Source organism: Labrus bergylta, chromosome 6 (assembly GCF_963930695.1).
Source record: "Labrus bergylta chromosome 6, fLabBer1.1, whole genome shotgun sequence".
Taxonomy (NCBI): Eukaryota; Metazoa; Chordata; class Actinopteri; order Labriformes; family Labridae; genus Labrus; species Labrus bergylta.
Genome location: NC_089200.1, coordinates 17,794,125 through 17,808,514, shown reverse-complemented (window position 1 = coordinate 17,808,514; position 14,390 = coordinate 17,794,125). Strand labels below are relative to the sequence as shown.

The 14,390-nt window shown below is 39.4% G+C and overlaps 1 protein-coding gene across 1 annotated transcript in view; it reads left to right on the top strand.

Annotated features, from left to right (window-relative positions):
• agbl4 (AGBL carboxypeptidase 4) overlaps positions 1-14,390 on the top strand; it is a 257,535-nt gene that overhangs the window by 11,435 nt on the left and 231,710 nt on the right. The window contains exon 3 of the mRNA XM_020638952.3: positions 9,851-9,975. Within this exon, the coding sequence (XP_020494608.1) occupies positions 9,851-9,975 (125 nt within the window). The remainder of the gene's footprint in view (positions 1-9,850; positions 9,976-14,390) is intronic.

Sequence of the window (14,390 nt, the reverse complement as noted above, 5' to 3'; positions counted from 1 at the left end):
TGCAACTAGATTTCAGGATCGCACAAGTGGTGCACAAGGCTCCAGTGATTCATCCAGTAATTCATTTCCAAGCAATTCCTGATGCTATAAACACAGCTTCTGAGCAGACGTCTCATTTTTCATCCCAAGCAAGACTGTACGGGCCGGGAAAGCGGCGAGGATTTGTAATACCCTACCAGTTCATGTTTTTCAAGCTGCCTGTGTTTATTCTGCCGATTTATTTAGAAAATGTTTCTGTGAGATGAGCTGCATTGATGTGCCAGGGTTTGTTTGATAACACAAATTAATGTACAGAATATGCTTATACAGTGAAGGATGAAATACTGACAGGGCTGAATTTTGATAGAATACATTTAGGTCTGGATCCAGGCAGCTATCTTGTAGCTCTGCTGCTCAATGTAAACACTATTGAAATTCATGCCTTCAGGGCAAATGCTGTTATCAGAATATTCTGCCATGGACTTTTCAAACATCTCTTAATAATGAACATATTGGAATGTGCACTAGCTGGCACATGGACTAATGTAGTATCTTTTCATGTTCTTCTAAGGTCCTGATCTAGTGTATTTTTCTTTAAAGCCTGTACCATTCAATTGTGTTTGTTCTAATTCAAAATACTAAAAATATTAAGAAACACAGATAGGCAAGAATTTTTATTTACTCAGTTGCATTTTGCACATGAAGAGTTTTTTTAAACCCCCTTACTGTCAACAACATTATTATGAAGTAATAGGACGTACATATGCCAGAGCTCAGCCAAATTTAAATCGAAATTAACATTAAATCTGATTTTCTATTTACGGTATTTAAAGCTACTAGGGAAAATGTAGCCGTGAACACAATAGTGACTTTTATCACTTTAAAAGGTTAAAATGGGAAATGTGTTTTAGAATGTCCAGAAAACAACATTAGCAGGACACAAGGAGTTTTGTTTTCTCCATCTTAAGTCTTATTTATTTGCTTTTTTTTTTAAGCTCCATATTTGTTTTCACAATCTCCTCTTCAATAACGATTTCCTCGTTTCTGTCAACAGACAGTGTAACTTTGTGTAAGGGTTAGTATAGGAAGGATAAGGCAGATTGAATTCATTTAATATATTTTAAAAGAACAATGGGCCTTCATGTTTGACAGTAATCAGCACCAGGAACATTTATACTCTGAAAGTTAAACATGACGTCTTTTAGCAGAAACAGGTGACTCATTAAAATGACATAATAAACACAAGGTAAAAACAGTATTTTTGATACAGCATGATATCTGTAACGAGTAGAAAAAACTGAATATGTTCAACTACTTTGACTTTAACAATATCACTCCATTGATCATAAAACCCTTAGGTGCTATTTTCCCCAAGTGCTTCAGTTCTTTGGTAGTAAACCTCTGCATGTAAGAATGTATCAGTTATCATTTTTTGCATCATGAACTTGGCTTTATCTGTAGGCTCCTGCTGTGATAGAGCAACTTCTTCCCAGAAAGCTCCCCATGCTCTTCTTCTCTGATGAATTATGTCTAAATTGAATTACCAAATTATGTCTCTTAATCTCCCCATATCCGAGGGTATAAAAAGGGATTAGCTTGTCATAGGACGGATTTGCTTTTATGGTATATTCTAGACAAAAAAAGAATTTGAATTTGTACTTCTTCGTACTGTGACTTTGACATGTATATGTTTATATTGGTGTGTATCTTAAATTCTCCTAATTGCACGATGATGGGTGATGTTCCTGGCTAAAGGATTGCTGAAAAACGACTTGATCGTCTGCCAAGCCTTTAGAACGCCATTCAGTGCTGCATTTTCCTGCTTCTTCTTCTTTCTTTCTTTTTGACTGAAAAGCTGGTATTGCATTGACAGTACTGCACTTAGGGTAACTCCCTAGATTGAAAAGCTGTTTAACTATGAGAATATTTTTCTGCACTGCTCCTAACTGTAGATATACAAGCTGAGACATTTACAGATATCCCTTCTAGAATTGCCAAACTCCTGGATTCACTTTTGTTACTTAGCCAGTTAAATGTACCAATCTGATTAGCAAACACAATATTGGACTGGTCCATCAAATAATCTGAGAAGAAGAACCACTGGATATGAGAGGTCAAAATTAAGTGTTTTAGATCAGAGGAATGGTCCTTCCTTAAAACAATTGCAGACTACTTCCTGTCAAAAGCCATTTTCTGCTGCACTAGATGAAGTGGGCTAGACTTCATTTGAGAAGCTGCCGGCCAATCTAAGAGGATTTGTTTGTTCTTGAAGGAAGATAAATAGGAACTTGTAAGAAAATCTGTCTTGGTTAGAAGAGTACACTTTTGTTTTCCTCTTGTTCTCCTGCATTATCTACAACCAGCATTTTCCTTTATTTTTTTCTTGCTGACCTATCGGTTATTGGCCGGTGATTTCTTGCCTCCCTTGTTTCTCTCCTTTTCTTGCATCGGCTCCCTGTGTTCCTGAACTCATTACAGAGCAATCAGCCCCAGGCGTTGAAGTGTGCACCCAGAGGGAGCAATAACTGTAAATAAACACTACTGCAGGCTCTCCGATAACATGTTACCAAGATGATAACAGCCCTTCTTAGCAGGCCTGTTGACCTTCTCCTTGCCTAAGGCTTGCCAAGGACTCCTCAGCTCCCTGCGCTTTTATCTCTAAACTCTCCTCTACCACTGGAGCCGCTGGAAAGATTACTACTGAGGAAGAGGAAGGAGGGAGTTACACCAAGAGAATATAGAGGAGAGGAGAACAGAGATGAGGGCGAGTGCTTGGGGAAGAAGACACAAAACAAGATAGAACAACAAAGAGCTGACCTGGCCAGTTGTCCCTCTGCCAGTTCCGCCACCTCCCTTGTCTGTCCTCAGCCTTTGTAGGGCTCAACATAATTAACTTGTTAAAAGATAGCATGAAATTGGAACAGACTTGTATTTACTAGGCAGCCAACAGCACACAGAACACACCAAAAGCAAAAGATAAAGAGAGAGGGAAAGGAGATTGACAAACTGATGGTTAGACAGAAAGAGAGTGACACTGAGAGAAAGTGAGAACCGAAGCATAGCCATGGCAGTTTCTGACAAAAACATCACCCGACCTAAAAGCTGCCGTTTTAGGCTTGAGAAACAGATGAAAGTGAAGATTGTAATTCCTCATGGTTCACTCCCCAATACTAATACAGAGTGTCTGACAGTAGCATATCCAGGGCTGTGGGGCTAAAGCACTGTCTGGATGAGATTGATAATACAATTAAGTCAGTCCCACTATGAATGCATCACTATGACCCATTACCACACGAAACCTCCTCAGATGGAGCATACCAGTCTAGCTTGAGGGCCTTTTGGACGGAAAAAATACAATTATAAAAGGCTAGCTAGAAAATGTGTTCTCTTTACGATGTGCAGGCAGGCCTGTACATCATCAGATATGTGTGGGCTGCCTGCATATATCTGTGCTGTCCCCGGGCCCAGCTTCCTTCATCTATATTGAAACGAGGAGCTCACTGGAGCAGAGATGGACTCATAACAATATGTTTTTTTCCCCCCTCAGTGTCCTCTTCTCATTGTCTGATCTTATCCTGCTTTTCTTTAGTTTTAAGACAATCTTCTCAACAACTTCATTCAACAAAGACAATTAACTTAAAAAAAAAAAAGAAGCATGGCATTTTTGCTAAATGTACTGCTGTAAGATAAGTTTCTATGGCATGATTGGTTGTTGGTGAGTTACCAAACATTGTAACTATTCAACAGTATATTATAGTTTTACACTTTCTTTACAGTCAGTCTTTACATTGCTTTTATTGCCCAGTAGTTATATCAAATTGAAATATAGTATATCAACCTATACACAACTGCCAGAATGCAACTAACTTCTCTGATAGCTTTAACTTATCTAACATCAGTTGAATATTGTCACTCTATATTGGACATAAACCTTGTGGTTGGAATGCTACAAATAGAAACTCCAGAAACATGTTACACTTTGTATTTAACAGGTTAAACATAAAGGTGTAACTTGTTAAGGGGTTGGACATTGTTGTGACAATGTTTCCCCTGTTTCCAGTCTTTATGCTAAGCTAAGCTACCTTGCTGCTTAATTCGTATTTAATGCAGAATTTAGCTGTCCCTTTTAGATAAGTATTTAATTTATTGAATTATCAACTCACCCTTTAAACAGTTCTCAGAGACACACTGCAGTTTAGTATACCTGTTAGGTGGTTAGATTGTGGAAACTTGGAGGTGACCTCTTTAATCTTGCCTGCAGATGAAGTGATAAGGCATCAGGGGAGAAGGCAGGCTTTAAGAAGTCATGAGGCAAGAGATTGATGTTGCCTTGGTGACAACTTACCTTAAGATGTTAGGGGGGAGAGAGAGACTGACGATGAGAGAGAGACGGAGCAAAACCAGACGTTTAGCTGCAGGTCTAAACTGAGACCCCTTCACTCTGGCTGCTGCTGCTGCTGGCTGGAATCAATTCTATCTTTATCAGTCCCCCTCTTCTGTGTCCAGGAATCCTCCTTACACCACAGAGCAGCCGGGGGGGAAACTGATGTGCTTTCCAATAATGAAATGGAACAGAGCAAAAAATAAGTTTAAAAAGGTTCCTGGCTGCTCTCCCTCAGCAGTACACTACTCTTTTAATCTCCAGTCTCCTGTTTAAATAAAGTTATGGCCTTGTCTTGCCAGGAAAAATAAATTGAATGTATTACCTGGCATACATGTGTTTGTATGACTTTTGGTGCTGTTGTGGGGGAAAACAATATATATATATATATATATATATATATATATATATATATATATATATATATATTTTTTTTTTTTTTTTTTTTACCACTGTAATTTCAGCATGAACCGGAGATTACTTCAGAAAATATTCACTACACCTCATTTGGAGGTATTCAATTTGGTTCGGCAAACCTTGTTATATAACATATTATTTCCATTACCAATGGCATGCAATATATATTTTCCAGATTTATTCATAGTGTCATTGTGAAATTTTAGATTCAACCTGTGTAAAAAAAATTAAAAAAAATGGAAGATTTAAGACATGACAGCCCACATGTCTGCTAAGTAGGAAGCACTGTAAGCACACAGTCTATTTCATTTTGAAACAACTGCCTATTACCATTCTAATGGCTGCTTGTGTGAGAGAGTTTCACCCCAGGCTTGAGGCAGCCGGCTGCTGCTACAGGATGATCCATCTGCATGGCAGAAACCATCCATCCAGTGGATAGCTACAGGCTGCAGGCCGGCCCATTGTGTGGGCTGAGCACTGTGACTGCTCCCTCTTGTACCTCCATAATGGGATTACATTAGCCAGGTTCTTCTGCTCCCTCTCTAGCTCTCTCTCTTTTTCTCACTCATATACACACACACACACACACACACACACACACACACACACACACACACACACACACACACACATACACACACACACACACACACACACACACACACACACACACACACACACACACACACACTTACAAACACACTTGGTTTGAGAGCCCATGTGTGAATGACTGACTGCCCACTTGGCCACCGCAATGTTTGCACCCTGTTTACTTGCCTATGGCCCATGGCCCTGTGTAATGATGCAGGTTTCACCCCTTTTTACAAACACTTTTGTTTTTAGTTGAAACATATTGTATTGAATGTTGAAGAAATGTTTTTTAAAAACTATTTCACTTGTCCTATTTTTTCATTGTTTCTTTCTTGGGTGACGGAGAGAGTTGGAAAAAGAGCAACACTAGAAATCAGAGAACCGCAGACAAAGATCGAGTGAGAAAGAAGGTTTTGTTCAGGGTTTTCCTCAAGGAGAGGCTGCCATGTGTAAAATCTTGTTCAGAACCAACAGTAGTGTTTTGTTGGGCTGCACCAGCAGGGCTGAGCGGTTAGTTGAAAGCCAATTTGTTAATGTCTAAACGCTGCTCTAGTTTTCCCTCAAGGACAAAGATTGATATTCAACATAGCATTTCAAGACACCACAGAAGAAGACAACTATGGAAAGCGATGATACTCAAGAGGAATTATGCAAGAGATCTCAAAGAGAAGACATTGAGTTTTTTCCTCCTCTTTCTCATCTCTTTCCAGTCTGTAGCTCATCAGCTTCACTTACGCTAGCACTGTCAGTGCAAAAAGAAGCAAAAAATACTTTCTGACAAATCTTGTGTTCTGTTCATCCCTTTTCAACATCGTAATGACTCCATATAGCTTGTCTCTGCTTTACAAAGTGTATCTTTAATGCTTTCAGAGGGTGTTTCAGAAAAATCTATTGGCCGTTTATGCTATTAAATACTAAATGATAAAGGATTGATTTAAAGGGTCAGGCAACCAGCCCACCAAAGCGTTTGAATCTGGAGGTAGCCACCATAAAATTAAAACTGGGATCAATGGCGTGTCATATCCCTGCTGCTCCACAGGCTGAACATATAATTCTAACATTGAGGCTGCAGTCATCTCTCACGTCTGGCCTTCAAGCATCAGGCTCAATAATCCAGTAGGCCTTGACTGCTGTCTGCGCCACCCATGCTACAGTATTCACAAGCAGGAGCAGACAGATAGTAGTTTAGTCGTTATATTTGGGCTCCTCTGCACAACTTTGGAAGTAACATGGGAATAAAGGTTGTATGCGTAAATGTTCCTTAGGATTTTCATAATTTAGAGACACAAAGGTAGTTGGAATTTAAAGTCAAATGGCACAACAGTGTTTACTGACACCATAGACAGCCAGCAGGCCTCAAAGAAAACCTAGTAGTCTTTTGTTGCTATTTGGTTAAGAGTTCCTCAAAAAAATCTTTATTGTAGAAAACTTTTTGTGATGTCACACAGAGAAACTATTTGTTTTATTTACACGATACTCCTTTTTAGTTCTGTAAAGAAAATTTGCAGCCTTTGCATGTTTTTCCTGATCTTTTTATGCAATATATCGAGACATCTTTCCATCATGCATAATGATTGCGAAACGTTTTTGTAATGCACTGAAAAGAAGCAAATTACAGTCACAGTGTTTTGTGCTTCTGCATCCTCTGACAATGTTAATTGCAATCTGTCAATCCTTCTCCTGGATTAACTAAATGTATCTTTCTTTTTAGAATGACTGCAACGTAGACATAGCAATCAGAGAAAACTTGATTAGCATCATTTTCAGATAGTTTTTGGTCGACTCTGCTGTGGAGTTTTGTAACAATGCGAGGTTGATTTGGACAGTGTAGGTTCAAGACTTAAAAAGTGGTATATAATAAAAGGTCCCCCACAGAGATGAGTCGTGTTTTCATCATTGTACAGCGTCATTAAGGCTGATAGGAGGGGTGACCTTTGAAGGCCATTATCAATGTGTTCTAATAGGGAGTATCTGGCAGTGTCAGCTCTGAGAAGAGAGTGATGTTGTTTGGGGGATGATCGATTCAATGACACATCTGTCTGGAACAGGTGTTTCTCTGCTGCCTATCTCCTCTCTTTGTCAGTGCTTGCTAGCTGCAGCTGGGTCTGCTTCAACCCTCCGCCTGCTCTTGGCTTTATCTTCTTTCAATGGCTCTGGATTGCATTGCTAACAAGCCAAAAGCTAGTCCCTGCCTGCAAGCCTGCCATGGCTTTACTAGCCTGCTAGTGTGCAAACGAGACTTGGGCTGAACAGTAACTCAGTCACCAATTCAATCATCTTTCCATTTATAATGTCTTGACTAAATAATTTATAAGATAAAACTTAGATATTGTTTGTTGACTATACACTAGAATAAATTGACAAACACACACTCATCTTATGGTTTTGAATACTGAAAGCACAAAGGAGCCATGTTAATGTAATGTTGTAAAAGTGTCTCTTGGATAACATTTGTTTCAAATTCCCAAAACTTGAATCCAATGAGCAAAGAGTAATGTGATAATCTTAAAGGGGCATGACTATTTCTATATAGGTTTTTTAATTTGATTCTGTAAAAGAAGGCTTTTGTTTGGATAGGAAAGTTGTAGAGAGAAAGGAAATGTGTGGAGAGAGAGCAGAGGATGACATGCACTAAACAACGTCAGCACCAGGAGAGTTCAACTCAGGAGTTCAACGAGGACAGTAGCCTCTTTACATGGGGCGCATGCTCTACCAAATGTGCTTAAATGGGGCCCACTTTACAATAATTTTCAATGCCAAGATTAACCATAAATAGAAGTTACTTGCAGCTAATTTAAGCTTCAGAACTTGCATTTTATTTAATATAAAAGTCTTTCCTTTTCTCTTCATTCCTCAGACACCTCTGTGTCTGTACTTTATTATATGTATAGCCTTATTTCTTGTGTTTTATCTTTTTTTCGATGTATAATAATCAGGAACTAGATGAATGACTAAACAAAAAAGTTAGATATTTGGGCATAGCTCAGCCACTCCCTAATCAGCCTGAGTAGCGCTCTGCAGTATGAGATGTTTTTCCAGGCACCACTGTGCTGGAATGAGATGCCACTCACCATTAGGCCACTCTGCGGAAGCTGCTGGTGGATGGGCTTCAAATGTAAATACAGATCAGTCATCAGCTTATTGTTACACAACAACCTCTTGCAGTTTCTTTCTCATTGCTTCTGTGTTCATGTTTCACACCAGGCCATAATTGTAAACTGAAGTCATAATACTCATCTTGTTTATATTTCAGAGCCCCTTGCAGTTTTCTGTGGTCCTATATTGAAGACATTTTTGTAGGTAGCTTCAGTGGAGCAGAGAAAGGTGTGTGTGTGTGTGTGTGTGTGTGTGTGTGTGTGTGTGTGTGTGTGTGTGTGTGTGTGTGTGTGTGTGTGTCTGTGTGTGTGTGTGTGTGTGTGTGTGTGTGTGTGTGTGTGTGTGTGTGTCTGTGTGTCTGTGTGTGTGTGTGTGTGTGTGTGTGTGTGTGTTGTTGCAGGCTGACTAGTGGATTGGCTCTGTCCGATGGCAGAAGGAGAGGGATCTACTTTGACAGTGTCGTTAGTCCATCTGTCTATAATCAGCTGCGTTTGTATATATGTGTGCTGCTGCTAAGCCACTTTTCACAAACAGGTGGTCAACCGTACCCTGATGTAAAGTTGTGAGGGGAACTTAGTCTTGTGGTCCACCTACTTTTTAATTAACTCTTATACAGCTGTTTTTTTATACAGAATCCTACTTCAGAATGTAAATGAAGCTGTCACTGAGTTGACTGGTCACATGTATTGGGTTAAGCAGAACATCAAAGGAGCCATCATATGTTCTTTTATCAGAGCAGCTTAAACAACAAAACACTCTCTTCTTCTTTTACCCCCCAACTTTCTACTTTCTACACGATTCCTCTTGTGCCACAAGAATATCCCCCACACATGTGAGTCCACATGTGAATCAGGAGATACAGACAAGGTCTATATTTAGAAAGCTTGTCATATGTTCATCTTCAACCAGTCATTTATGGACAGCTATGAGAATTGGAAGTGGGGAAATAGTTCCCAATGGATTAATTATACCTCCACTGATCATCTGGATCTTTTTGCTGTGGATAGAATATATATTATGTGTCAGATATGGATGGCTGGAACAGCCCTGTTTGTAGGTCTTTCTGTTGCGAGTACTAACGCCCTCTGTGTACATTTCAACTTTTTTTTCCAAAGGTACCAATTTAGTAAAAAGTGCAGAATATCACGTATAAACCAGGCAGGAGTTTACGTTGACAGTGATGCACTATAAAGGATAATGACTAACTGATTAACACATCTGTCTTTGAATGCAGTACCTTTTTGTACTGTGTGTCTGTTTCAATGTTTTTGTTTTGACTCAATGGAACGCGAACTATGAGGTGCACCTATGAAAGAGTCCCCTGATATTCTGCGTTGTGGACCAGTCACTTAACTGACTAATGAATGTATTTAATTGTCTCTACAGGTAACCTCGGCCGTGTTGACTACATCAGTGAGTTTGAGTTTGACCTCTTCATACGTCCCGACACCTGCAACCCTCGCTTCAGAGTCTGGTTCAACTTCAGCGTGGAGAACGTCTGTGAGACACAGGTCAGGCGTCTGCATTCTTGTATACTGGTAACATAAAACATTAAAGGGGGATTCGCTATAGATGTTATTCTTTTTTCTGTTACACACTCACACTCCTACTTTAAGGCTGCTAACGTGGTTTTCTGGTGGTGTATACCTCTGCTCCTCAGATTTTGATGATATTGAGATTTTTCACATTAAAATACATTTGACAAAATATGAAGTGTAATGGACTAAATTGGAAAATTCAGAAGCAACCCAATGGTTTCAAAATACTTGAAGTTAACCCGATCCTTAGCGTATGTAAGGATCATCGAGGTTTTCTCAGCATGATAGGCAGTTTTTGTGACATGCGATTGCAGATTCTCTGTAATTCCCTCAATTCTTTAACCTCTGATGGGCAGAAGATAATTCTGTTATATCAAATGCAGTTAAATTGTGACATTAGTCTAGAATCATACACATTCAAACTGTCAAAACCCCGCTCATATTTCTCTTAACACATCTAACTGAACTTGCACCCATGATGCCATCAAAGTTGTTTCTCCTCAGAATAGAGGCAGTCTTCTGTTCCCTGCCTCTCGTCTTGTCACAGCCTCTGAGCTTGATACTGCCACTAGCAGCCTCTGAGCTCTGTGATTGGCTGACAGATGTGGTCACATGCCACAGAGATACACTGTATGTGGGCACAGAAACTGTGGCTTGAGGGGTTCGGAGGCTTGGTCTGCCATTTAAATGTAACTTTGCAGGATAAGAAGAAGGTACATCTATGAATATTGGCATTTAAGTTTGGCGGCTGCTATGTTATATGAGCTCAAACAAGCTTGTCAGGCTTAGATACGAAGCAAACGAGAGATAAACTTTAAAGATGGCCTGTTTGAAGAATTATAAAGACGGGAGATAGGAAGCAAAGAGGACAGCAAGGATGAATCCACAGCATGCTGTTGCTGCTGTCTTCCTGTAGAGTGTCCAGCACAGTCTATCTGAGGCTATCAGGCCTATCAGCCCATCTCCCTGCAGTGCAGTAGTCAGCACTAATCACATTTTATGGCTCTGAGATGAATGGGAGGCCTCGGCTTGGAGCCGGATCGATCCCAGGGCCAGATAGACCAGCACCAGCAGCCTGCAGCCTGCGCCAACAGGATATTTGCTGTTGTGGCAAAATGACAGAGAAAGTGTGAGAAAGACAGATAGAATGGGACTGGGGAGGGGGATAAGACACAATAAACAACAAAAGATTGATAAGAATCATTCATATGAACACAAAATATAGTGTGGCACATGCAGGCACAAGGTTACAGGTGAGAAAAACAGGAGAACAAACATTTCCTTTGCACAGTTCCACATTCCCCTTATAGGCCTCCCTCACAAGGTTCTCTCATATAAGTCTATTTCTTATCTGTCCAATTTCCTCCTTCAAAGAGGCCTTGTGTGAATTTAATCTACTCCAGTACAAGGTGTTGTGGTTAAGTGCTGCCTGTGCATTCTGCCAAGGTGTGTGTGTGTGTATACAGAAACTGTGATTAGATTTTGTCTGTGTGCCTCGGGCCACTAGAATACACATACATCTTTGGTCTACATCCTAATAGTTTTAATATGTTATGTTTGAAACCAAAATAAAACACAGAAATTAATCAGACAAAGAATAATGGTATGAGTAAATAAAGCAGCTAAGTGTAGCTATGCGGGGAGAGGCTGTGCTATAGAGATATCAGTGGGTTCCAGGGGAGAACTGGGCTGTTGGAGTGTTTCATCCAGCTAAGCCTTGCTAACTCTCAGCCTGAGCCAGGGGAATGGGGAACAGTAAAAGCCCGTGATATTGGAAGTGAGATGGCCATTTTGAAGGAATGTAAGCTGGTGAAACAGATTTGGTCTGCCTCAATCAGCTTAGCAGCTTTGTGGAAATTGGCTTCACCGTAGCACCGGTTATGATGGATGGCCGGATGGATGAATGTCTTTTTTGTATGCCCTTTCTTTTTTTGTTTTTTGATTCACTCACTTACCTTGAAAAGCCTGGGCCAATAGAGGTAACATGGCTAGCAATGACAGGGACCATGAGACTCTATTTGAGTTTTGCATATTTTATTCTTTTAGAAGTGTCCTGCAAGAGTACTTTTTCAGAATATTTGTTCTGAATGTCTAATGACCCGCAGGAAGACAAAGGTCTGTTAGATGAGTACAATTTTTCACTTTTTCTTGTTTTACCTGCCACTTTATTTTGACCAGCAGCAAAATGTAATGACATATACTAACTGTATCAAGTCTTATATCCTCGACTGAGAGGCAAAATAAGTTATTTGTTATTTTAAAAGCACTTGAGCTTATATGAGGAGAGTGATCGCAATCACAATTTTTTTTTCTGGAATGTGTGTCAATTTGTGATCGCCTCCCGTTCAAACAACCCTGCTATATTGGCATAAAATGTGTCCATCTAAAATATCTCTGATTTGTAACACAAGTTTACACACAACAATATGTGTTTCACTCATCTTTACTAAAGATACGAATAATCTTAATGGTGTATGGTTTATATTTAGATACACTGTTATTCCTCATCTAACATCACCAGTGCATAACTCAATACAGTTTTGCAATACCAAATATCTGAAAAACCACTGACATTTCCAATGATCCTTATAATAAATTTGATCTAAATGGTAAACATAGTATATAGAAAAATGGCAACCTCTCTTTTTGAAAAAATAAGCCAATGCAAAAGTGCAAAATCATGCAGTGCGTTGAGTGTCCGCTTGAGGCTGGCTGCAGAAGCACTGGAAGTCACATAAACAAAGATTTTTTAAAAAGCCCATTGCATGTTAACATTCTGGCTAATGTCTTGATCCGCAAATACTGTACAGGAGGGTGAAATTTTTGATGGCTCATACATTCTGAGTTTATGAAGGATAAGAATTATTCACAATTAGATGCGTAGCTGACCTGACTGATACAGGGTGCAATGTAACGGTTTCTCAGGGGGCTTAAAACTGGCCTCAGCTCCAGCTCTCAGCTCTTTTGTCATTATTTTGACTGAAAGTTAAGTTTAGACAGCATTTTTAACATGACGAAAGCCATCGATGGGACTCCAAAGCCCCCCGCAGTAACAGATGGGTTTAATTTTTACATTACAGTCTATGTACTGTATGGACATTAGCATGATGACATTAGCATTTAGCTAAGACTAAAGCGTAGTCATTTTATCCTATTATTGAATAATTTTAATTATCAAATCTGTCATCTTATTATTTATCAATGTACCAGACATTTTAGCTGTACAAATGTTATAAACATTGTGAATTTTAGCATGTTGGTAGAGATCTTCTTTGATTGAATGTTCGGCTCTACTTTTGAGGGTTTGCCTGAACAAATCAAAGACTTACAAGACTGGCATTGTTGGCTTGGTTTTCACTGGAGTATGTCTTCTTTATTCAACATGACTAAAAATTGAAAGCAGAGCAGATTCCCAGGACTCTGATGTGCTAATTTACTTGGACTAAAATCACAATAATAATAAAAAAACACATGACCTTAAAAAGTTTTGTTTCTTATGTCCAAACTGAGTGAATTCCATCCAGCCATGTTCAGTTCAGTTACAGACATTTCATTTCAGTTTCTGCCTATGTTATGACCAGAAAGCAGTGGATGAGTTGATATGACACCCCATTGGGTAAGTTGATATGCCATTCCATTCTGCTGTAGGGGTGTGCTTGATGTCAGGCTCCGTGAAGGGCACGGCTGTGAGCTATTATCATAGGAGCCTTCAGGGAGCCATTCATAGAAGACAGGCAGTAAAACCTTGCACCGAGCGCCTTCAACTCCTCCAACTCCTCCAACTGCTGCAGGGGTGATTTGTAAGCCTCACTTGTTCAGGAAAAGCACAGTGCACGGCGGTTACTCTCCATAATCACGGAAATAGGACCAGGAAGCAGAATAGCCCATGTGTTAACTAGAATCCCTTTAGAGTCATCATCACTTTACTGTTTCAGACAATGCTCCACTATAAATTCATCAACAGAAATGTTGTGCAATTTGTCATTGGGGGATAAAGGTGGATGTGAACATTAAGTTGAACGTTAAATAGGATGTTAAAACTATTAGTGAACCATGATGGATTGTGTCATGGTGATGCTTATCAACCAGTCCTTTTTGTTGTTGTTTGCAGCTTCATATGAATGTGATCAGGCCAAAAAACCCCTCTAAATATCAGTACAGAACTAAACTCAGATATCATGTTTCATAATGCCTTATTAAGTCTAAATGTGTTTTTATTGTTTTAGTTTGAAAAATACTTTATTGATATTGTAATGTTTTTGCAAAAATGACAAAGACAGACAGAAAGAGAGATAAAGCAGAAGTACAAGAGCAGGATAATGGATATAATGCACATTGATTGTCTTCATTTTCCCATTCTCAAGAGATATAGAAGCAAAAAGATAAGG